At 36.1% G+C, this 25,747-nt stretch overlaps 1 protein-coding gene across 3 annotated transcripts in view; it reads left to right on the top strand.

Annotated features, from left to right (window-relative positions):
• RPRD1A (regulation of nuclear pre-mRNA domain containing 1A) overlaps window positions 1-25,747 on the top strand; it is a 72,269-nt gene that overhangs the window by 11,032 nt on the left and 35,490 nt on the right. For 2 of the 3 annotated variants that reach the window (XM_028098356.2, XM_028098357.2), the window contains exons 2-6: window positions 16,587-16,716; window positions 20,049-20,155; window positions 20,235-20,332; window positions 23,255-23,381; window positions 23,492-23,667. In XM_028098356.2, the coding sequence (XP_027954157.1) occupies window positions 16,587-16,716; window positions 20,049-20,155; window positions 20,235-20,332; window positions 23,255-23,381; window positions 23,492-23,667 (638 nt within the window). Of the gene's footprint in view, window positions 1-16,586; window positions 16,717-20,048; window positions 20,156-20,234; window positions 20,333-23,254; window positions 23,382-23,491; window positions 23,668-24,949; window positions 25,175-25,747 lie in introns of those variants that run through there. The other variant, XM_028098358.2, reaches the window with a different exon arrangement.

Raw genomic sequence — 25,747 nt, forward strand, 5'->3', positions numbered from 1 at the left:
TATTAGCACAAGGAGGGGAAGTAACAGGCAGAGGGAGAGGCAGACTCCCTGCTGAGCAAGGAGCCCAGTGCAGGACTTGATTCCAGGACCCCGGGATCATGACCTGAGCCGGAGGCAGGTGCTTAACGACTGAGGCACCCAGGCATCCCTCATGGTTCTAATTTTTGCACATCCTTGCCAAAGTTTATTATTTTTTGTGTTGTTTTGTTTGGTTTTGTTTTTGAAAATAATCCTAATGAATGTGGAGTAGTATCTGCTTGGGGTTTTATCTATTTTTTTTTTAATTTTACTTATTTATTTGACAGAGAGAGTGAGCACAAGCAGGGGGAGCAGCAGAGGGAGAGGGAGAAGCAGGCTCCCTGCTGATGCGGGGCTCGATCCCAGGACCCTGGGATCATGACCTGAGCCGAAGGCAGACACTTAACGACTGAGCTACCCAGGTGCTCCTGCTTGGGATTTTAATTTGTATTTCCATAATAATTAGTGATTATTCTATGCATGAGGGTTTATTTCTGGGCTATTTTGTTCCTTTGATTTATTTGCCTGTATTTATGCCTGTACAGTACTATTCCAATTAGTGTAGCTTTCTCGTAAGTTTTGCAGTCAGGATGTACAAGTGTTCCAACTTTGATTTCTTTTCTAAGATTCTTTTGGCCATTTGATATCACTTGAAAATATATATGAGTTTTAGGATGGGTTTTTTATTTCTGCAAAAATGCTGTGGAGAGTTTAATAGGGTTTCCATTTAATCTGTAGGTCACTTTGAGAGGTATTATCTTATCAGTAGTAAGTCTTCCAACCTGTGGACATGGGATCTATTTGAATTTATTTATGTCTTCTTTCATTTCCTTCAGCAATGTTTTGTAGTTTTCAGTGTACAAGTCTTACACCTCCTTGGTTAAATTATTTGTAAGTTATTGTTTTTATCTGATTATAAATGGAATTGTCTTTAGTTTCCTTTTTGGGTTTATTATAATTTATAGAAACTGAATTTTGAGTGCTGATTTTGTATGCTGCAACTTTGCTAAATAGGTTTGTTTTTTGTGGAATCTTTAGGGTTTTCTACAAGTAAAATCATGTCACCTGTGAATAGATTTTTGGAAAACTTGCATGTGTCACCTTGAGCCTAACAACTTCCCAATATTTTTTAAACACTTCTCCAGTGAAATCAGTAATGATATTTACACATGTGACTTTTGATACTGCCTAATGAAATGTTTCAATAGTTGGAATATCTTTATAACCGTGAACTAGTATTTATCAGAAGACCAATGCATGATGTTACAAAATTATGCATGAGTAAAAGATCCATTCAAAGAGCCTGGTAGACAAGGATTTTAATGTAACAGTTTTTAAAGTTGATTGGTATGTTTTAGGATTCTATATTGCAATTTACCATCTTTTAAAAAAATAGAATTTGTTGGGTTTTGTTGTAGTTTCAAAAAGAATATCCACAATTATCTGTAATAGTTATTAAAATACTTGCACTGACTATATCTGGATGAAGCCTGCTTTTGTTCATTGCTTCCACTGAAACAACATTATCATGGCTTAGTTAATAGAGAGCAGATATGAAAATCCATCTGTATTCTGTTGTGCTGAAGATTTGCAAAAATGTAAAACAGGACTCTTCATTTTTAAGTTTGGGAAATACTTTTTTTTTTTTAAAGATTTTATTTATTTGACAGAGAGACACACAGAGAGGGAACATAAGCAGGGGAGTGGGAGAGGGAGAGCAGGCTTCCCGCAGAGCACGGAGCCCAATGCAGGGCTCAATCCCAGGACCCTGGGATCATGACCTGAGCCGAAGGCAGATGCTTAACAACTGAGCTGCCCAGGCGCACCTGGAAATACATTTTTTAAACGTTATGTTAACATCTAATTTTTATTCCTACTTTAAAACGAACTAATACATATTTTAAAGTTATTCTGTTTTAATTTTTAATAAGGTAAGCATTGGTAAATGTAAGCTATGTGAGTAAAATCTCTTTCATGTTCTCAATAATTTGTAAGAGTATGAAGGGGTCCTGAGAGCAGAAAGTTTGAAAACTGCTCTCAGATTAGTAGAGACCGTGAATGTTTTACATTAGTTTTGTTTTATTTATAATCTTGCCTAATTTAACATAATAATTGTTTTAATTTTTAAAGTTTTAGCTTTCAGATCCTTTTGGGGTGAAATCAAAGAAATTGCTATTAATGTCTGTAAATAAGTATGTAAATACCATATGAAGTTTCTTGCAGTTACCTTCTTAATGGGCATTGCTTGCGTTGTGATTCTTTAGCCCTGAAACTAGAGGTATTAATGTGAAATTATAAAAAATACTGTATATTTTTAGATAATTGTAGATTCACATTCATTTGTAAGAAATAATACATCCTGTTTAGCTTTTGCCAGCTTTCCCCAGTGGTAACATCATGCAGAACTAGTTTTTGTAATTTCCAAAAAATAGATATTGAATAAAAAGCCCAGCACAGTTGTGATACTGACATTGTTATAGTCAAGGTAAAGAACATTTCCATCACCACAAGGAATTTTTTTGTTACCCCCTATTGCTATATTCACTTCACTCCCAGCACACCCCCTACTTATCCTCAGTTTATCCAATTTTCTGTTTTGAATTATGCTTTTTATACAAAAAGATTATTTGAGAGAGAGAGAGAAAGTGTGCATGTATGTGAGCCAGGGGGTGGGAGGTCAGAGGTTGAGGAAGAGAAACAGACTCCCTGCTAAGTGTGGAGCCCAGTGCTGGGGTCTATCCCATGACCCCGAGATCACTACGTGAGCCGAAATCAAGAGTCTGGTGCTTAACTGACTGAACTCCCAGGTGCCCCTGCATTATGCTTTTGATGTCCTTTAAGAACCTTGCTTAGCCCTGGATTTTGTTTGGTTTTTTTTTCCCCTATGTTTTGTTCTAAAATGTTTATATAATTTGCCTAAGTCCATGATATGTTTTGAGTCAATTTTTGTATAAGGTGTGAAATTTAGGTCAAGGTTTGGTTTTTGCATGTAGATGTTCAGAATCTCGAGCACTTTGTTCAAAAGCTGTCTTTCTTTCATTGAATTGCTTTTGCACTTTTGCTTAAAATATTTTTTTAAGATTTTATTTATTTATTTGACAGAGAGAGACACAGCAAGAGAGGGAACACAAGCAGGGGGAGGGGAGAGGGAGAAGCAGACCTCCTGCCAAGCAGGGAGCCCGATGCAGGGCTCGATCCCAGGACTGTGGGATCGTGACCTGAGCTGAAGCCAGATGCTTAACGACGAGCCACCCAGGCTCCCCTGCACTTTTGTTTAAATTGACTTGGACTTATTTGTGTGACTCTATTTCTGGGTTCTCTATTCTGTTGATCCATGTGTCTCTCCTTCCGCCAATGAATACCATACATAGTCTTTTTTTTTTTTTTAAGATTTTATTTATTTATTTGACAGAGAGAGAGAGTGAGAGAGCACAAGCAAGGGGAGAAGCAGAGGGAGAGGGAGAAGCATGCTCCCGCTGAGCAGGGAGCCTGATGTAGGGCTCGACCCCAGGACCCTAAGATCATGACTGGAGCCGAAGGTAGATGCTTAACCGACTGAGCCACCCAGGAACCCCACCATACATTGTCTTGATTACTACAACTATGTATCTTGAAATTGAGTAAACTGGTTCCTTCTATATTTTTCAAAATTGTTTTAGCTATTCTAGTTCCTTTGCTCTTCTATACAGACTTTAGAATAATCTCGTCTATATTAATAAAACTTATTTGATGGGATTTTGATAAGGGTTCTTTAATGCTATATGGCAGTTTAGGGAGAATTGACATCTTTATTACTTTGAGTCTTCCGGTCCATAAACATGGCACATCTTTCTGTTTCCTTAGATCTTCTTTGATGTTTATAATCAACATTATGTAGTCCTATATGTGTTTTGTTTTTGCGCTTAAGCATTTTAGCTATTTTGAGCAATTTAAAATGGTATTGTATTTTTAATTTCACTGTCCACATGCTCATTGCTTATATATTCAAATACAAGTGATTTTTAAGTATTTATCTTGTTTTCTGTGACCTTGCTAAACATACTTATTAGTTGTAGGAGTTTTTTGGTAGGTTTCCTTGGGATTTTTCTGTGAAGACAGTCATGTCATTTACAAATGGGTACACTTTTATTTCTTCATCTTTGACCTTTGTGTTTTTCTTTTTCTTACCTTATTGAACTTGCTGGCATTTCAAGCACGGTGTTGAATAAGAATGATGAGAGTGGACATCCTTGTCTTTTTTCTTATTGGGAAAGCAGTCAGTCTTTCACCTTTAGAATGTTAGCTGTAGTTTTATTTTTAGATTCTATATCAAGTTGAGGAAGTTCCTCTATTGCTGGTTTTTGAGAGATTTTAAAGTAAAATGTCTGAATTTTGTCAAGTCTTTTTTCCACCAATTGATCATGTGATTCTTTTCTTTAGCCTCTTAATATGCTGTATTATTGATCAGTTTTCAGATCTTGAGCCAGATGTACCTCCCTACCATAAACCCCACTTGTTTGTGATTGTGAATTCTTTTTACATACTGCTGAATTCTATTTGCTAATATTTTGTTAAGGATATTTACATCTGTATGTATAAGGACTTTTGCTCCACTTTGTGTTTGTGCATCTTATTTTGAAATTAGAGTAGCACTGACTTCATAAGGTGAACTGGGGTGTGTTCCCCTATTTCCTGGAAGAGGTTGTGTAGAATTTTTAAAATTCTTTTAATGTTTGGTAGAATTATTTGGCAGAAACCATCTGGATCTGGAGATTTCTTTTTTGGGAACTTAAAAATTACATATTCAATTTTCTTAAATGTCACAGGACTATTTAGATTCTCTGTATCATACATTGGGTGAGTTGCTGCAGTTTGTATTTTTTTGAGTCAGTGTAGTCCATTTCCCTAAGTTGTCAAATTTATGTGTCTGGGGTTGTTCATTGTATGCCCTTTGTATCCTTATTGTCCTATTGATGTCTATACTGATATTTTTGATACTGAAAATATGTGTTTTCCCTTTTTTCCCTTGTCATTCTTGGTAGAAGTTCATCAGTGCTATCTATATTTTCAAAGAAACAGCTCTTTGATGCTCAACATTACTAATCATTAGGAAAATACAAATCAAAACCACAATGAGGTATCACCTTACACCTGTTAGAATGGTCATCATCAAAAAGATAAGAGATAACAAATGCTGGAGAGGATGTAGAGGAAAGGGAACCCTTGGTGGTGGGATTATAAACTGATAAAATTACTATGGAAAACAGTGTAGAGGATCCTCAAAAAATTAAAAATAGAGCTCCCATATGATGCAGCAGTTCCACTTCTGGTATGTATCCAAAAGAAATGAAAATGCTAACTTGAGAAGGTATCTGCACCCCCATGTTAATATCAGTATTATTTACAATCTCCAGGACATGGAAACTACCTAAATATTCATCCTCAGATGAATGGGTAAAGAAATTACTGTATATATACACACTGGAATATTATTCAGCCATAAAAAATGAGGAAATGCTGCCATTTGTGACATGGGTGGACTGGAGGGCATTATACTAAGTGAAATAAGTCAGAGAAAGACAAGTACTGAATGATCTTATTTATATGTCAAATCTTTAAAAAAAAAAAAAAAACCCTAGGAGCAGAAACTCAGCACAAAGACATCAAACATGTGGTTACCAGAGGAGGGAGGGGGGTTTGGAAGAAGGGGTCAAAAGGTCCAAACTTCCAATTACAAGGTAGATAGGTACTAGGGCTGTAATGTACAACATTGTGACTAGTTTATCTTGCTGTATTATATAAATGAAAGTCGTTAAGAGTAAATCCTGAGTTCTCATCATAAGGAGAAAAAAACTTTTTGTGTCTGTATGAGATGATGGATGTTAAACTTACTGCAGTAAGCATTTCAAAGTATATGTAAGTCAGACCATTATGCTGCACACCTTAAACTTGATGTACAATGATGTATGTCAATTAAATCTCAGTAAAACTTGGGGAGAAAACAGCTTTTTTTCACTGATTTTTTTTCCTCTACTTTTGTTTTAGTTTCATTAACTTTTGCTTTTATTATTTCCTCTTTCTGTTTTCTTCAGTTAATTTTGCTCTTATTCTAGATTTTTGAGGTGGGAGTTTAGATTATTGATTTGAGACTTGTTCATCTTTTCTATTATATGCATTTAGTGCTGAAAATTTCTCAGCCCCGCTTCAGCTTTATTCCACAAATTTTGATAGATTGTATTTTCAGTATATTTGCATATGCTGCTTGAAGCATTCTTATGATGGTTGCCTTAAAATTTTTGTAAGAGAATTCTAATATCTCTGTCACCACAGTGTTAGCATCTATTGATAGTCTTTTTTCATTCGGTTTGAGATCCCTTTGGTTCTTGGTACAATGAGTGATATTTGCTTGATCCATATTTTGTGTGTGTGTTATGTTTGAGAATCTGGACTTTATTTAATATTGTTTTATCTAGATTTCTCTGATACTACTCCATCAGGGTAGGGAGGTACTCTTTGTTACTGTTGAGTGCAAGTGGGAGTTTGGCAGACACCACAAAGTGGGGGTTAGGAATGTGTGGTCTTAGGACTGCTGGGCCATTGTGGAAGTCCTAGCTCTCCACTAGGCCTTCTGTGACACCATCCCAGGGGGCAGTGCCTTCTTACTGCTGGGTGGGAATGGAAGTCCAGGCTTCCCTACCTTTGCCTTCTCTGACACCACTCTTGAGAGGTGTTGGGCTCCACATCACAGCCTGGCTTCTCATTTAGCCTTTGTTTAGTGTGGGTGTGGGTGGGTACAGTTTTTTGTGCTGTTTTATCTTTTTTTTTTTTCCCCCTGTGGTATTTTGCTGGAGTAGACTGGTTATTGTCTAAAAGTTTTCTATCTTTCTAGGTTTCCCTTTTCCTGGTCATTTGGCTAGAATGGAAAGGTTTGTGTTGGAACTTTTTATGTTGGCACCTGTTAGGATTTCTGGGTTGCTGACTTTTTCAACTCCCAATCTAAGAGAAAGGCAAAAAGAAAACTCCAAGAACTCACCTTGTACTATTCTTTGGGTCCCAAGGTCCCTAGCCTATCTGCCTTTGTTTCTTTTCTTATGTTTGTTTTATTTATAATGCCCAGGATTGTAGTTGTACTTTGCAGGAGAAATAGGTAAAACGACATCTTCTCCATCTTCCTGGAAACACAAGTTCTCTACAAACTGGTCTTTATATTGGAACTGGGACACATCATTTGGAACTCTGAGACTAGTATTTTTACTAGTGTTTTCTTGTCTTAGATATTATAAGATACTTTCTGGTTTGCATGTTGTATTAGTACTTTAACAAACTTATTTTAATATAACTATGCTAAACACTTTTAGTTTTTATTGCTTTGAAATACACATTTGTTATAAAATTTAAAATAGCACAGTAATATGTTAAATTCCTAAATAAAAATTCATTGCAAAAAGGCCAGTTATTCCCAGATTAATTTTTAAATTCAGGGCAGTCCAAAAGAAATTTGTTCTTTTACAGGAAATTTAAAGCTAAATCTAGAGGTCATTGGGAAAAGTAAATGTGGAGGAAGAGCAAGGCAATTTTTAATTTTTGTCTTGTAAATTTTGACAATTTTTTAAAAAGATTTTTATTTATTTGACAGAGAGAGAACAAGCAAGGGTAGTGGCAGGGAGAGGGAGAAGCAGACTCCCTGCCGAGCAGGGAGCCCAGTGTGGGGCTCCATCCCAGGACCCTGGGATCATGACCTGAGCTGAAGGCAGACACTCAACTGACTGAGCCACCCAGATGCCCCATGAATTTTGACAGTATTGAAGGGAAAACAGTAAAGGAGATTTTGTGTTCTTTTAGGTATCCACACAGCCTTTAAAGGCATTGAAGTTAGAAGAGTATGATGTCAGTACAGGAATAGGAATATGTATGAAAGGAACAGAGTAGACACTTATGAGGAAACCCATTTTATATAGGCATTTGGTAAATTAGACACTTTATATTCATGGGAGAAGGACTGGAATATTACGAATGATTCTTAGATTTCTACTCAATACCATATGTAAAATCAATCCAGTTAAAGATAGAACACTGAGAAAAATCAACTATGGAATCATATAAGGAAAACACGCATTTATAGTTCTTTCTAGTCTTGCATTGTGGAAAGACTTTCTAAATAAGGCCCCAGCGGTCTTATAAGAAATGCAAGGGGATCATGACCTGAGCCGAAGGCAGATGCATAACCAACTGAGCCACCCAGGTGCCCCTATAGTCATTCTTTTTGATGCTCTTTTGCCAGTGGCAGCCTCTTAGAGGGTCACTCGTGTCCTTTGGATACAACCCCAGTAATTTTTAAAGAGCTTTCTTGCTTTCTACCATGACAAGTTATGCCAGGTTATGCCAGCCTCATCTTACACATTTCTTGCTTTTATTGGCAAAATGTGTAGGGACCACAGTATGGGTCCTGGGATTGCTGATTGATTTCAGTGCATTTTTTTGAATGCATTTTATTACTTTAATAATTATTTCATTGGTAAATAGAGATAATAACTTACCTTGTAGGGTTGTTTTAAAGATTAAATTAGATACACAATAAACTTTCAGAGCAGTGCCTAGTTATAAGAAAATAGTCAATATGTATTTTTTTAATTCAAGTATAATTAGCATACGGTATTATTAGTTTTGGGTGTACAGTATAATTCAGCAATTCTACACAATTCTCAGTGCTCATTGTGGTAAGTGTACTTTTAAACCTCTTTATTTCACCTACCCTCCCACCCACCTCTCCCCAGCAATCACCAGCTTGTTCTCTGTATTTAAGGGTCTGATTTTGTTTGTTTCTTTTTTTCCCTTTGTTTTGTTTCTTAAATTCCATATGAGTGAAATTATATGGTATTTGTCTTTGACTGACTAATTCAGTATTATACCCTGTAGGTCCATCTGTGTTGTTGCAAATGGCAAGATTTTATTCTTCTTTATGGCTGATTAATACTCCACAGTATATCCATCTTTATCCATCAGTGGACACTTGGGTTGCTCCCATATCTTGGCAGTTATTTTTTTATTTTATTTATTTTTTAAAGATTTTATTTATTTATTTGACAGAGAGAGACACAGCGAGAGAGGGAACACAAGCAGGGGGAGTGGGAGAGGGAGAAGCAGGCTTCCCGCAGAGCAGGGAGCCTGATGCGGGGCTTGATCCCAAGACGCTGGGATCACGACCTGAGCTGAAGGCAAATGCTTAACAACTGACTGAGCCACCCAGGTGCCCTGGCAATTACTTTTTTAAAAGATTTATATATATATTTAGAGCATGTGGGAGAGAGGGGGGAGGGGTAGAAGTAGAGGGAGAAAATCTCAAGCAGTCTCCCCGCTGAGCATGGACATGGGGCTCGATTTCATCACCCTGACAGAATGACCTGAGCTGAAATCAAGAGTTGGATGCTCAACCTACTGAGCAACCCAGGTGCCCCCATATCTCGGCTATTGTAAATTATGCTGCAGTAAACATAGGGATGCATCTATCTTTTCGAATTAGTGCTTTCGTTTTCTTTGGGTAAATACCCAGTAGTGGAATTACTAAATCATATAGTAATTCTATTTTTTATTTTTTGAGGGACCTCCATACTGTTTTCCGCAGTGGCTGTGGAAATTCCACATTACTATTTTAAAAATACCATTCTTAAAAGAGCAAAAAAGTTTTAGTCTCAGTCCCACTCTAGAAGTATAATGTGAATAAACCGTATGATGTGTATTCTTCCGGAACTCTTCCAGTTGACAGTGTCTTCTATAGTGGTCTGATGGTCCAGAATGAAGTTTGTTCTTTTCAAGATTTAAAAAATTCATTTGTGGGGCGCTTGGGTGGCTCAGTCGTTAAATGTCTGCCTTCAGCTTAGGTCATGATCCCTGGGTCCTGGGATCGAGTTCCGCGTTGGGCTCCCTGCTCGGCATGAAGCCTGCTTCTCCCTCTCCCACTCCCCCTGCTTGTGTTCCCTCTCTCTCGCTGTGTCTCTCTCTGTCAAATAAATAAAATCTTTTAAAAAAATTAAAATTAAATTAAAAAAATTCATTTGTTGTATATACTAAAACCAAAATTTTTTGAAATTATTTCAGGAACTTGAATTGACTTTGACCTGTTAGACTGGGTAAGATGTCCATTTGCTTGGGTCTAGGTGGAGTTTTTTTTTTTTTTCCAAATAGTGAAATAAGAGAGATCATGTACCTATAGGACAAAGTCAAATTGGAGCATCAGGTGAGCACTACCCAGAAGCCCTCTTCAGCATGTAGGCCCAAGTTATTTATTTAATATGTAACTCATGTGTTTTCCCTTTATTTTATTTTTTTTTTAAGATTTATTTATCTATTTTAGAGAGAGAGTGCATGGGGGCAGACCAGAAAGAGAGGGAGAGAAAGAATCCCAAAAGGACTCCCTGCTGAGCTGGGAGCCTGATGTGGGGCTCAATTCCCATGACACGAGACTGGGACCTGAGCCAAAATCAAGTCAGAACGCTTAACCCACTGAGCTACCCAGGTGCCCCATGTGTTTTCCCTTTATTACTTAAATATTTGTTGGCAAGTCTTGACACACACCCCTCCCCAAATTATTTCTTGATCTTCCCATGAAGTAGGTCTTTCTACTGTGTGTTTGTGTGAATATGTGTAACTTAACACTATGTCTGAGATACATGTCTCAGATACCTTTCCATATCAGTATATAAATTTCTCTTTTTTTTTTTTTTGAGGGGTGGGAGGGGCAGAGGCAGAGAGAGAGAGAATCTCAAGCAGACTCCACACTGAGCGCAGAACCTGACTCGGGGCTCGATCCCATGACCCTGAGATCATGACCTGAGCCAAAATCAAGTTGGACATTTAACTGAGCCACCCAGGTGCCCCTCTGTCTCATTTTTGAACAGCTGTAGAGTATTGGATTGTATGGATACACTATGATTTATTTAGTCGTATCTTGTTATCATGAGTATCCTTAGTGATTGTACAGTTATGATAATATATCCATAGGGTAAATTCCTGGACATGAATTTTGCAGGGTCAAGGGATTTGTGCATTTACATTTTTCATGGGTGTTGCTAAATTAATTTTCTAAGAGGTTTCACTAATATATATATTAACCACCAATGTCTGAAGGTATCTAAAGGTGATAATCCCACCATACTTTTGCCAACTTTAGTGTCAGATTTTCATCTTTCCATTCACACTAGCCCATTTTTCTATAGATTATTGATTTGTGAGAACTCTAGAATGGAGGAGATAAAAATATTTGAATTCAGTACTTCGAAAATAAGATTAGCTAGATCTGTAAGAAAGTTTGTCTTTCATAATCTGAATTTGAAGTTGAGGTTTCTGAGAGCAGTGCAATTTTACATTTTTTCCCCCTTCAGCTGTGCTGGGTGAGGTTAAAACCAGAAGCCAACTTAGTGGAACTAATAATTAAAGGAAAAGTTTTAGGCCAAAAAATTACTGATTTAGTAAATAAGTAAGCAAATTGTGAATCAACTGCTGGGCTTTATGCCATAGATGGGTAGATGAGAGTGACAGTTGTTGCTTTCAATGGAACTTAGTTTAGTTGGGAAGCATTAGGTTAAATAAAAGTAATTATAGTTGGAATAAGTGCTCCATGGGAAAGTATGGGGTGCTATGAGAGCCTATCAGCGTTGCCTAACTTGTGTACCGAGTGGTGAAGGAAAACCAGAAGAACCTGTTTAACTGAGGTGTAAAGGATGGGTAGGAGTTGGGGAAGTTAGAGGATTAGTTGTATTGGGCATGAAGAGAGAGTATTATAGAGGGCAGAGACAGACATTCTTGGGCCTTTGGTTTCTATTAAGGATTTACAATGTTACCTGGAGAATAGTAGAAAATCTTTGAAGGATTTTAAAGCAAGGGATGGTCTGCCAAAAGTCTGAGGCATTGTGGCAGTGGTACGGGAATACAGTGGCTTTATCCATCTCATTTTTCACCCACCTCAGCTATTATGAAGCAGCCAGCTGATTTGACTGAACTCTTGGTCCTGTCCTGGACAGACAGAATCTATTCATGAGTCACCTGGGGATTACGCACTTTCTGTGGCAAAGAGAGTTAAAGCAGTTTCTGCCGTATAACCAACTATTCATTTGTATGAACATGTCTTGTAGTGTACTATAGTGATAATTAGTTTACCAGGGAAATAAATGAGGCTGTCCAGCAGTTTTTAGTAAGTCTTTAATAGGTTTTTGTTTCAAGATAATGGCTTTTCTTCTGATTTCCTCCTATAAGACCTACGGTAGTGTTCATTGGTGTGTGTGTGTGTGTGTGTGTGTGTCTGTGTGTGTATATATTTGTTTATTCAGTTTTTTTGGTCCTTCTCCCACGTAGAAGGCTTCCTCTGTAAAGAGGGTTCCTGTGTTAATAGATAACACAGTAAAATTTTAACTGTTTGTTGTATTTATTGGCATTGTCATCTAGTGTGGTTTTAAATTTCAGTCACCATAAAAACACGGGTGATTAACTTAGATTATGGTATTCTGTATTATATCAAAATAAATAGGCATATATGGTTTGTACAGTTGTAAGAAAATAAGTAATGATGCTCTCACTTTTTTAAAGATTATATTTATTTGTTTGTTTGTTTGTTTATTTATTTTGGAGAGAGTGAGCAAGAATGCGCGCAACTGGGGGAAGGAGCAGAGGGGGAGAGAGTGGGAGGAGGGTAAAGAATCCCAAGCAGACTGTGCTGAGTGTGGGAGTCCAACATTGGGCTCAGTCTCATGACCCCGAGATCATAACCTGAGCCAGAACCCAAGTCAGATGCTCAACCGGCTGAGCTACCGAGGTGCCCCAGTGCTCTCCCTTTCTGATTATGAATAAGTAAAACTAGATTCTGAACTGATCATGAATTGGTGAAACTAGGTAGCATTTATGTAGTCCTTTGAGTGGCAAAGTTTCATATTGTTTATATAAGAGCCCAGTCTCTTTTTGAAACCTTGTAGTTGATATTTTATTTGAATTGTGAATTATTATGTAACTGTCTCTTACTTATGTGATGGACTGAATTTGTATTGCCCTTTGGGGGATATGCTCAACATTTTAGGTAATACTATGTCCTCATATATTATCCAGCCAGATTTTATTATTATTTATTTGTTTTGATTTACCTGTTCACATACAAGGTCCAAGGAAAAGGGGCTATACTTAATACCCACAGTAGCTTAAAATTTTTAGTTCAGAGAGGTGAGATATAAGAAAATGGTTCCTTACAATGTAAATATTGACAGGTCCTTATTTGCTTATACTTTATTAGCACAAAAATAGCAGTATACACATACAGATACATTGGGATATAATATTATATTTATGATTGCTTCCAGTGTTAGTGTGATACATTAGTGGAGAGTGGGAATAAAGAGAACTCACATTTTTAGTGATGTGACCTGTCATGTGCCAGTCTATATAGAGCTTGAAAACTCTTGATTGAACAGGAAAGGTTATTTTTGGTCAGTGCCCAGCATGGTCCCTGGCACATAGCAAACCTTAAATAAATGCTATTTAAATTGAATGGAAGATTTAGAAAATAGCCAGTTTTACAAGGAACCCTGTGACAATAGAAATAAAGGAAGAGATTAGGTCACACCCAGTTTTAAGCATTATATTTTATTACCAACAGAGTTTTTTCTTTAAGGAATTATGAAATGGTTTGCTCTTTCTGTTAATTTTGTATGCTTTAATAGCAATTTATGGCTCTGTTATTATCAAATTATCAAAATTCATTTGAAAATCATTTTTGTGGTTTTCTTTTGGAATTGCTTGTTGTAATTAGTTCCATTAGTTTACTTTTGCTCTACATGAAGATACACATAGTTTTAAATGGAAGTAAGTTTTTTTACTGAAAATTTGGAGAAGGATATACATTATAGCATTTTCTAAGTATTTCTCATATTTAACTTGGGTTCCACAAGGGGAAGAAAATGAAAATAATGTGTTGATATTTGGACCTCATACGAAATCCATGCTGTAGTTTTGGTTTGTTTTTTGGAATATGCTGGGAAATATATTTTGATATCTTGTAAATTTTTGCTTTAATGTACATTATAGAAACCATTCTGAATTATTTTTAAGAGCTGGTAGCCCATGGATTTATAAATATGGTAAAATACACTTTTTAATTTGTGTGGTACGTAACAGAATTTACCATTTTAACCATTTCTAAGTGTTCAGTTTATTGGTATTGAATACATTCACACTATTACACAACCATCATCACCATCCATTTCCAGAATTCTTTTCATCTTCTAAAACGGGAACTCTGTACCTATTAAGCAACTCTCTCTGCCTTTCTCTCTCCAGCGCCTGGCAATCACCATTTAATTTCTGTCTCTATGAATTTAACTATTCTAGGTATTTCATATAAGCAGAACCATATAGTATTTTTTTGTGTGTGTGACTGGCTTGTTTCACTTAGCGTAATATCCTCTAGGTTCATTCATGTTGTAGCATGCATCACGATGTCCTTTCTTTTTAAGGCTGAATCATATTCCATTTGTATGGATTACCACATTTTGTTTATTCATTTATCTGTCAGTGGATACTTGTGTTGCTTCTACCTTTTGCTCTTGTGAATAATGCTGCTAACATTCTAAAGTATTTTGGTTGGGTCACTACTTGATCTTTTCAAAAGGTAACATCCTCTTTCATTTATAACATAGTCGTTAGAGGCATAGTCCAGTTAAGAGGGAAAGCTTAGGAGTTGGACTTTGGATTCAAATCCTGGCTGATCCCTTCCTGGATATCTCAGTATGGACAGATAACCCTTTTGATGCCTATTTGTTAAAACTGCCCAATGAAGGTAATGATGGTACCTTACATTATTTGGATTAAATTAGGTAATATATGTAAAGTGCTTAGAGTAGTGTGTAACACATAGTAAATGTTACCAGTATTTAGGAAAAGGAGCCCATTGATTCAGGTACTCATTTGAAGTACTACAGATGGTCTCCAATTAGATAATAATAAAAATTTGAGTTTTTAAACTCATTTTGATGCTGAGAAGGCAAATACTTGGATTAATTAATATTAACCTCTTCTTTGGGTGGGATTTTCTTTGGGCAGGGATAGGTAAAAAAGAGACAGGTTTGAATATTGGGAAAGTTGCCATTGTGATCATCTTCATGGGAAAGGGTATCTTAACCAGTTATACTGAATGGTTTATCTAACCAGACAAGAGCCAAAAGAATCAGAACAAATTGGTCTTTGTTATTGCCATCTCTTCCATATCTTTATTCTATTCCAGGACTTTCAAAAGCATAGTCGTGAGCCACATCTTTAGACAGGCAAATGAGACTATGCAGTGGATGGCACAGATTTATAAAGACTGGTCGTCTCTGACTCAGTATTTTAGTTTCTTGTAAGCAGGTTGTGTGTCACTAGTTTTTTCTCAAGAAAGACTTGAACTCAGAAGTGGCTTTTAATGTGTTGAATGATTAAACTGAATACTCAAATCTAGAGGGCCCAAAGTAGCCTGCCTGTTTTCGTCTTAAATCCACTAAGATGGCCCACATATATGGTGCACTGGATTATCAGTCTTGACCATAAGTTTCCTATGCCACTGAATGTGGATGCCACAGAGTACAGTGTTTCTGAATATAACTGTGCTACTTTGAATAATTCATATGTAATTCTAGTAAAATTATATTATGAAAATGTCAATATAAAAGATTATGTTCAACCAACTGAATTTTACTTGTATGTATGACTCTTAACTTGAGTTGTACTTAATACTGTACCACTTAACATTGTAATTAGTAAAAATGTATTCTGGCCCACAATTGTTGAAATCTTTTCTGTTTTTTCAGAAGGATGACTACACCCACTGAATATTATGAGAAGAGACATCTTTTTGTCTAGATGAATTCAGCTATTTAAGGCCATGTAATCCAAAGTGGGTGAAAGTCTAAACTTCCCATTTGGTCTCCCTAACATTTACTCTGTCAGCTTGGGAAATATTTATTCATAAACAAAAAGTACATAATTAATCAAAGTGAGGTCTCTTTCAACGTATTTTACATTTCGTACTCTTGTTTTACAATAACTTAATGATAACTGTAAAATAAATGTGGGTATTAAAACAGTCATAAATTCAAGCTTTAAGGTACCATCTTAACATGACCAGTTACCATCTTATTTTAAATGAGCTGTATTTCTTGTAGTGTTTAATAGTTTTAACAAAATTTAGTACAGATTGAGTCACAGCGATGCATTTTTGTAGACCTGAGGATTTTGGTGTATAAAACTACTAATTTGGGAATAGTGATAAGACTAGTAATCAAAGGTAAGTAGTTTGAGCAACTTAGTAAAAGTGCAAGGAAACTAATTATTGACTAGTTCCTCCTTTTTTTTTTCTCACATGCTGCATCTCCAGAAACTATAGAAACCTAGAGTTAAAGAATAGTGACTTGATGAGTTCAGTAGTAGAATGAGAAGCTAGATTTGAACATGATACATAAAGGTTAGTAGGTTTGTTGTAGTTCTCAAACTACTTGAGTCAGATATTGAGAAAGTTTGTCCAAGTTAAAGGAGGATATTTTAAGTAGGTTTTTAATTTTTTTTTTTTTTTTTTCCAGCCAAACCAAACAGGAAGCTTACTTTTCTCTACCTAGCCAATGATGTCATTCAGAACAGCAAAAGGAAGGGACCGGAGTTTACAAAAGATTTTGCACCAGTTATAGTGGAGGCTTTTAAACATGTTTCAAGGTATGGTAATTGAGTACTAGGTAATCTCTTTTAAATGTGCATAATATGTGCTTTTGTTAAAATTTGCTGTAAGCCATTCAAACAAAAAACAGGGAATTTATTTCTTTGAAATTTTCATTTGAAAAGACTTAACTATAAATGGCATTTGTAAATGTGTTAAATACTTTGTGTGAAGGGAAATTTTTGAACTGTTGGAATGGTGGGTATTTGGAATACTTGAATTAACAGCTTTCCTTTAAGACACCAAAAGCAGCTGCCATTTTGGAATGAACTTCATTAAGAATAAATAAAGGTATTGAATTGAAAATTTGTGTGCTTATAAAGTTACCATTTTTCCAACTAATATTTCTGGATAAACGTCATACCTTTTCCTTTCATATTGCTTATAATTTTAAGGGTTTTTTTAGTGTTTGTGTATATATCATAACATTTTAAAATGCTTTGGAAGTATAGAATATTTATTTAGAATAATTATAAGCCTGTTGAAAAATTTTGCTACAGAAAAATTCTGAGGGTAAAGGTCAGTGCTTTGGCTTATGCCCCTTTTAAATGCTTATTTCCAAACGTGAATATTTGATAGATTACTGGGTAAACATTATTGGGGTAGACTACTAAATCAGTCTAAATTATAGAATCCAGGGGTAAATGAAGATCTGTGTTGAATGATTTAAGGATGAGAATATACTCCAGGCATGCCCTGCAACTTTAGTCATAGTGGATGCATTTTTTTCAAAAATTACAGTGCTGTATGTTACTTTCTTAAATGTATATTATTTATCTTTCCTTTTAGATATTGTCTTTTACCATCTTTTCAAAGATTTTGGCATTTCTTAAGAGTTCAGTCCTAAGCCCTCTTTCTGTGGTCATATTCTTCACTTGACCTCTGGGCGATTTTATATATTGCATGTATTTAGTTATTATCCACACCCTAATAACTCACAATCTTACACTCCAATCCAGATGTGTTTTCTTAGTTTTAGACCTGTGTGTCCTGTTGCCTAATGAATTTCTAGTTGTATGCCTCCAGACATCTCAAACGTACTGTCATGTTGAACTCATATTATGTCCTTGCTCCTGTCAGACTTCCTCCTCCTCTAGGTTTCACTCTCTCAGCAGATCCAACTCTATCTATCCAGATGCCCGTATGAGAAATTAGGTGTCAGCTTTAACTTTCTCTGATACTGTGATTTATAGTATATCACATTCCCCTTTCTCTTTCACTCCCTTTGTCCCATGTAGTATATATAGTTCCCACAGTTCTTTAGATTTCTTTCCATTCCAGTTTCCATAATGTCATTTCTTTTTTTTTTTTTTAAGATTTTATTTTTTAGAGATAGAGTGCACGCGAGAGCATGAGCGGGGTGGGGGGAAGGAGGGATGGAAGGAGAGGGAGAAGCAGACTCCCAGCTGAGCAGGGAACCCAAGGCACAGCTCTGTCCCAGGACCCCAAGATAGGACCTGAGCTAACGGCAGACACTTAACGGACTGAGCCACCCAGGTGCCCCCATAATGTCATTTTCTATATAATTGCAGGAGCCTCCAGTATTGTTTAATCCACTTACAAAACTAGCCACAGTTGCAGAGCTGATCATAACGCTCCTTTGCCTTTGAGTTGTTCTCATTTGTTCCAGAGATTAAGTCTAAAGTCCTGAGCAAGACCTAAGGTGTTGCTTCATGGCCCTGTCCACATGTTCAGACTCCTGTCTCACATTTCTTCCACACACACAATTTATAGTCCAAGTTTAAGCTAACTGAACTCACTCTTTTAGATCTTTCTACCTTAAGTTTTTTAAATATGTTGCCTCTCCCGAGGAACTCAATAACGTATTTATTGACTGCCTGCCATGTGCCGGGCCCTGAGGATACTTTAGCGAACAGGATAAGGTTCTGTCCTAGTGGAGCTTGCATTTCAGTGGATGACAAAGGTGATAACTAGATGTGCAGGTGAATATATACTATGCTAGTAGGTAAGTATTGTGAAGAAATAAATTAAGGAACTAAAGGGTAGGAGATTTACATCATGCGATAAAGAATGACTATTTGGGGGAGGTGGCATTTGAACAGAAACTGAAGGAAAAGATGAAATGAGCCACTTGAGCATTCTAGGAGAGGCTTCTATGTAGAGGGAATACTTGGCAGAAATAGCTGTGTGCTGGGCATATTTGAGGATCAGCAAGGAGATTTGTATGGGAGAAGGTTTGGTTTTTTTTTTTTTTAAGATTTTATTTATTTATTTGACAGAGACACAGCAAGAGAGGGAACACAAGCAGGGGAAGTGGGCTCCCTGGGAGCCCAATGTGGGGCTCGATCCCAGGACCCTGGGACCATGACTTGAGCTGAAAGCAGACGCTTAATGACTGAGCCACCCAGGTGCCCCTGTATGGGAGAAGGTATTTAGAGAATGTAGACTGAGAAGTAGCCAGGAAGTAGACATGTCCACCTTGTGGTCCAGCATAAGGATTTTGGTTTTATTCTTGGTATGATTGATAGCTCTTAGGGGATTGAAGAGCCATATGATTTGATTGACATTAGTAGAGCATAGTGAAGAGTAAGAGCCTAAGAGACCAATGAGAAGACCTAAGAAATCCAGGCAAGAGGTAATAGCATCTCAGTCTACAGTGGTAGTGATGAAGGCAGTTAGGATGTGGTTGGGAGTAGTCTGTTTGCCACTACCCTGTTATTCCAGTCATCAGATCTCAAAATATCACTTCCTCAGATCCTTTTTTTAATCTCTGTTGAAGTGGGCCAGGCCTCTGCATTATGCTTGTCTTTAATAACTTGTTCTTTTTTGTGGCCCTTATAAGCAACAGCTGCTATAAAGCTCCATTTGTATCTCCAGTGTCAAAGATAGTGCCTTGATCAATAAGTATTTGTTAAATAAATTTCAAAATCACCTATATGAAATCTTCTTAGCCTCATATTCAGCCGCCATTCAGTTAGGGGCATCTTCTTTGTAAACCCCTAGTAGCCAGTGTGAGCACCTTTACATTTTGTTGTAATTTTTTGTTTAATAATGTGTCTGGGGTACCTGGCTGGCTCAGTCAGTAGAGCGTGTGACTCTTGATCTCGGGGTTGTAAGTCTGAACCCCATTTTGGGTGTAGAGATTACTTAAAAAAATAAAATCTTAAAAAAATACATGTCTGTAAGCTTTTAAAGGAAGCAGGGAGTAAGTCTGCCTTGATCACCTCACCTCTGAACTTCTGGTCACATAGTGGTGCTCAGTAAACATTTGAACAGCTTTTTTCAGGGAATGAGTGTCTGATTGTATTGAAAATAACCATTACCTTCTTAGTAGCTCTATTAATTGTTATTATTTGTATTTTTTCTTTAGTGAAACTGATGAAAGTTGTAAGAAGCACCTTGGAAGGGTATTATCTATTTGGGAAGAAAGGTCTGTTTATGAGAATGATGTATTAGAACAACTTAAGCAAGCTCTGTGTAAGTGTGTAATCTTTTATCATGATCTCTTCGTTAAAATGTTTGCTTTCATTAAAACTTCAGTGTTCTTCCATTTCAGATGGTGATAAGAAGCCTAGGAAGCGAACTTATGAACAGATAAAAGTGGATGAAAATGAAAACTGTTCCTCTCTGGGATCTCCAAGTGAACCACCACAGGTAGAAGTTTTTCTCTGTTGAGGGAGTTTTGCTACTGTTACTTCATGTGGCCACGAAGCTTTATTAATTTTAATGTTTTACTTCTGTAAATTGATTTTTATTATAATTCTGAGTACAAGAAAGAAGCTATGTGAATATCTCTTATTTTCTGATTAACAGATTGCTTATGTTTGATGTATGTTGTATAATGTATATATTAGGCAACTGTATTTTGCATAGAAAGAGGATATCTGATTGCTAAATATGAGGTCTAGGGAGATATCCACCATTTAAATAGTTTCCTTTTAAATAAATAAAACATTATGTGGTAAGACTATTTTGTTATATGATTTAAGTACACTGAAAATGCCATTCCTAGAGATAAACACTGCCCTTTAGAGTATTTTTTCTTTTAAACATGTAAAAATGAGTGTTACAGTAACAAGCATGTATTTATACAGTTCTGTGTAACTATAGAACCATATAGTTCATGGTAAAATAAGATGGATTAGAGTCATTATCTTAAACCCCGTGTCCTCCCAGGTTGGTACAGTATAGCATTCTTTAGCCATCAAATGATTCCAGAAAAACATTTTTAACTTTTAATTAATGTGGGCATTGAGTGTTAAAGCTTCCTCCTTCTATGTTTCAAACATATAGGAGGGACAGATAAAATTTAAAAGGAGAAAATGAAGACATAGCCATACTCATAAAACAAGGTAAATATCTTCTTGGGCTAGAAATGGTACAGAAGCACAATATGTGAGCCAGAGCCTAGTTCTTGCTAAGCTTTGGTCCGGGAGTACATACTGGCTTTCCAGAAATACTAGGGTAATAAGAACTCAAAGTGCTCCATGGGAGTTGGAGGACTGGACCTGAATTCACTGCATGAAACCAGAGGCTGGGTGAAACTCTTTCCCAATGAAAGGAACTTGAAAGAAAGATAAAACCAATCACTGCCTAAAACTGTGGGTGTATTATGTCACTGTTAATACTGGGGAGGCAGAAAGAATCTCAGCTAGGTACTCAGCCAGGACCTGATCCAAACTACTCGTTGACAGGAGGTGCAGAAGCCCACATGATCACCAGGGACAAAAGCTTGAGGAAAAAATAGTAACATTTCAAATAACCAAACACTAAGGTTTATATTTCTTTCTGTTTGGTAATAATTAAAACAAAGCACTTTGTGCTGAGAGCCTTGTTATGATTCCATGAACAGTATTTTACCCAAGTTCTAGATGCAGGGTCTGATCCTCTTGTGTTCTCCCTGATGAAAAGAGTAACCTCAGTTGTACATCTTAGGAGTATCTGTCTGACTCTAATCTAGTACTTAAATAAAATGCTGATGCTTTTCATTTTATAATGACTATTTTCAGATTAGTTGTACTGCTTAATTCTCAGTGGTTCAGCTTTGTAGCTACCATTTTATTTTAAGAATGGCTAAAATTTCTCTTTGTAGGATCCAGTTGAACTCATTTCATTCTCTTCTATTAGAAATTGTAGGCTAGTGTTGTTTTCATACAACTTTGCTTTTTTATCTGATCCTTGACCCAGCACTGGAAACTTAGAATTAACTCATGTGGGAATGTAAAGGTGAGATGAGAGCAGATTGTAGTTAAAGCATGCATATCAAGACCATAAACCCAGATTACTTCTCAGAACTTCAGAAAATTTTAGACTTTCTAAGACTAATTTAAAAATTACTATATAAAAGTTAATTGGGGCACCATAAGAAACAAGCTTCCTGATAATCATCATTGCTCTTAAGCTCACTTTCATTTGTAGGGGGATGTATCTTACATCAAAATTTTGTAAAATATTAGAATATTAAACACATAGTAATGAATTAAAAGCATGTGTGGGATAGTATATTTCATATTAGATTCCATTCATTCTTAATCATGTTTGATATTTACTTTGAGCTAGACCCCAGTGACAGCATTTTTTTGTAAGGCTTAAAGAAAAACCAGTAACGATCTGTCAGTGTCATCTTTAATGTATACACAGAATTGCTTATATCCTATATTTTTCAAGTGTGTGTAATTTCCTGCTGTTCCAGGAACTAGTCTTAGAGATTAAAAAAAGAAAAAAAGAAGGAGGTGAGATGGAAATAGAGACCAGTAAAAAGAAAATGTATTTATTTTTCTCTGGAATAAATTTATAGACATTATGAATTGTGAAGTTACCAGCAAAGGCTTGCTGTTCCCTCCTAATTGTATCTGATATGAAAACAGTGCAAGTAAAATATTCTAATGATAAAATAATTTTTATATTGGCTAAGTGTTTAGGTAAGTATTAGTCATCAGATACATGGAATTTTGTGATATTTTAATGATCTTGTTAACAAACTGTAGAGTAGTTGAAGATATCATATTTAAACATATTCCAAAACTACATTGCTCTTGTACTTTAACTACATCATGTAGAAATACAATTGGTAAGACTCTTCTTTGTTGTAGTAGAACATGATTTGTATCCCCCTGCCCCAAATATCCAATTTAGTATTAAAAAAATTCTGCCCATGTATAATGATAATATAATGAATATGTCATATGTACAACTTGTATTGTCTAAGTTGAAGTTATAGCCTGCTTTTCCTTTTGCCACTGTATGTATTTGGCATATAAATGATGCATGTTACTTTCAGAGTCTGATAATTATTTTTACACTATCTGTCTCTACCACTGGAGTATGACTTCCTCAAGGCTGAGGGCCATGTCTTATTTTAGTTTTCAATTTATATATTTCCAACACTTGACATAGTATAGTTTCTTTTTCTTAATATTTCTTAAAAGAAATGGACTGCCTTCAAAAGTAGTTTATATTTAAAACTTCGAACAGATATATAGCCCATAAGTAGTAAGGAATATGAAATAAATTTTAAGTCTTTTGTATTTGTTTAAGCTTCATTTATTATGGTTCTGAAGTTGTATAACTTTTTAGACTCTAGATCTTGTTAGAGCACTACAAGATCTAGAGAATGCAGCCTCAGGTGATGCAGCAGTTCATCAGAGGATAGCGTCTTTGCCTGTTGAAGTCCAAGAAGTATCCCTACTAGATAAGATAACAGGTAAGAAAGGAAAAATGTGACCTGGAACTTTTTTGGAAGTCAGGGTGAGGGAATGGCATATGGCATTGTTTTTATTGTGTAATAATGTTGTTATTCTGTGCTTTTCTTAGATAAAGAATCTGGAGAAAGGCTTTCTAAAATGGTAGAGGATGCTTGTATGTTGCTGGCAGATTACAATGGCAGATTGGCGGCTGAAATAGATGATAGGAAGCAACTCACTCGAATGTTAGCAGATTTTCTTCGTTGTCAAAAGGAAGCCCTTGCAGAGAAAGAGCATAAATTGGAAGTGCGTAACCTTTTCCTTCTTTAGTGCTTGTTTAATTTATTTCTTGGGTAGGCATTTCAGAATACTCTGTTTCCACACATTTTGCATTTTTTGATATAGACCTTTTTAGACAATGGCCCAGGTAAGCTACTCCTTGCAGGAATGGGTTTCTTTCTACTTGAACCAAGTCAGCAGCCTAAGTAAACTTAGAAATTTAGTATTATGAAAATTGGTTGCTTTATAAAATTATTCATTTGGAATTCCAATAATAGTAATTCATCTGAAAAGCTTAAACTCTTATTTTCAAGAACAGAACTGTGGGAAAATAGCAGTATAAAGTCTGGTGTCAATTACAGTAAATTATGGTTGGATTTCTTGAATTCTTGTTCTGAGTACATGTATGTACTTTTAGGTATACAATCAAAAAATAGTTTTTTTGGCATAGACTTAATTGTGGGTATGCTAGTCCCCCTCTCCCTGTCCCTGTAAAGTTTATCAATTCCGTTCAAGAAGTTAGTCTTCAAGTTAGTCTTTCGTTCCATCCTTGATTCTAATGTTTAACATATTCCCACCTCACTCCTGGCTCATACACAATCTTTTGTAAAGGAAAGTCATCACTCCTTTAAGCTAAGTGGTGACTGATACTGTTGATGAGTCTGGAGGTTCAAGGGTGAGAAACATTTTCCTATTTCCTTTGAGCAGAGTAGCTGTTGTCAGGGGTGGTTGGACCAGAATCTTTTTTGACTAGTTCTTGTTTAAATTGTTTATTGCTCTAGCAATTTCTTATTCTATATGTATATGTAGGAGAATTTCTAACTTGTCTGGATCCCTTTATTTAAGCAGTTCTCTGTAAATTTGTAGGTATGTTATGATACTGCCTCTACTAAGTTGCTTTTATTAGTGTCTAGTTCTTGTTTTAGCGGTCTCTGCCAAAGAGGATCGTCATTTCTACCTGTGAGACCAGTTATTTGATCAAGAGCTCTCCCACCCCAAATTCTCAGCTTTTAATTTAGCATTACCCCTTTACAGTTTGGAGCATAGTTATTGGCACCATGCTCTACCTTGGAGAGAGCATGTACAAAAGGTTTCCCAATTGTACATAGAAAGGAAAAGGTAAAAAATTTTATGAAGATACGTACGATATTTCACTTGGCTAGTTTTTGATCTTGTGATGTAACTTCAGTCTTAAACATATTGTTGCTTGTTTTATTGTTAGCAGAATTAAGGGTAAGTAATGTTATGCAATTTTTGTCCTTAGTCTTTTGGTATGGTTTCTTTAACTTCTATTGAGCTTCTGTTGCAGGTATTGGACATGGGCGTATCTTCTAACGATGTCATCATCATTAGCATATTCTTCCTGCTAAAAATAAATATCAAACTCCAAAGCCTGTATTGTCTCATGTTTTTGAAAATTGAAGACTGAAACTGTTATTCTACTGTATACTACTTTTTCACTTAAGTTGGTTATTTATCACTGGTTACAAAAATAGAATTTATGTTTGAAATGTTAGGAAGTGTAGGAATCAGATGTCACCCTCCAGTTCCCTCTTTTCCCAGTTCCTTTCAGCTAGATTGCCTAGTTGATGGTTATAGGTGGTGAGGCTGATGATCATAATAGCAGTAACATTTACCGTGTGTTAGGTACTATTGTAAGCACTTCACATCTGTCAACTAATTTAATCCTATATAGCAGGAAGAATGATCCCCATTTTACAGGTAAAGAAAACCGAGGCATAGGGACATTAAATAACTTGCCCAAAGTCAGAAAGAGGTAGTGAGTTGTTAAGAATCCAGGAACTCTGCCTCCAAAGGGCACATTTGCTTCCAAGTTTTACTTAAAGAAATTTAAGTTCACAGCAAAAGCTAAAAACTCTCTCTTCTCCAACTCTTTCTGCCTGCTCCCTCCTCAGAGGTAATCACTGTCTTAACTGGTTCTAGGAACGTTTTTGTCTTTCAGCGTGACTGGATATTATCATATTAAAAAGAGACCACCCAAATTATGCTGAACATGTTTTTACAAGTAATAAAAATGTAGATTTCCAATAAATTAGGAAGTCATTCCACAAAACTCTTTGTAAGTTATTATTTATAACTAAGTGAT

The sequence above is a fragment of the Eumetopias jubatus genome, unplaced genomic scaffold (assembly GCF_037043125.1).
Source record: "Eumetopias jubatus isolate StellerSeaLion01/CBP00866 unplaced genomic scaffold, mEumJub1_p1.0 scaffold_16, whole genome shotgun sequence".
Classification (NCBI taxonomy): Eukaryota; Metazoa; Chordata; class Mammalia; order Carnivora; family Otariidae; genus Eumetopias; species Eumetopias jubatus.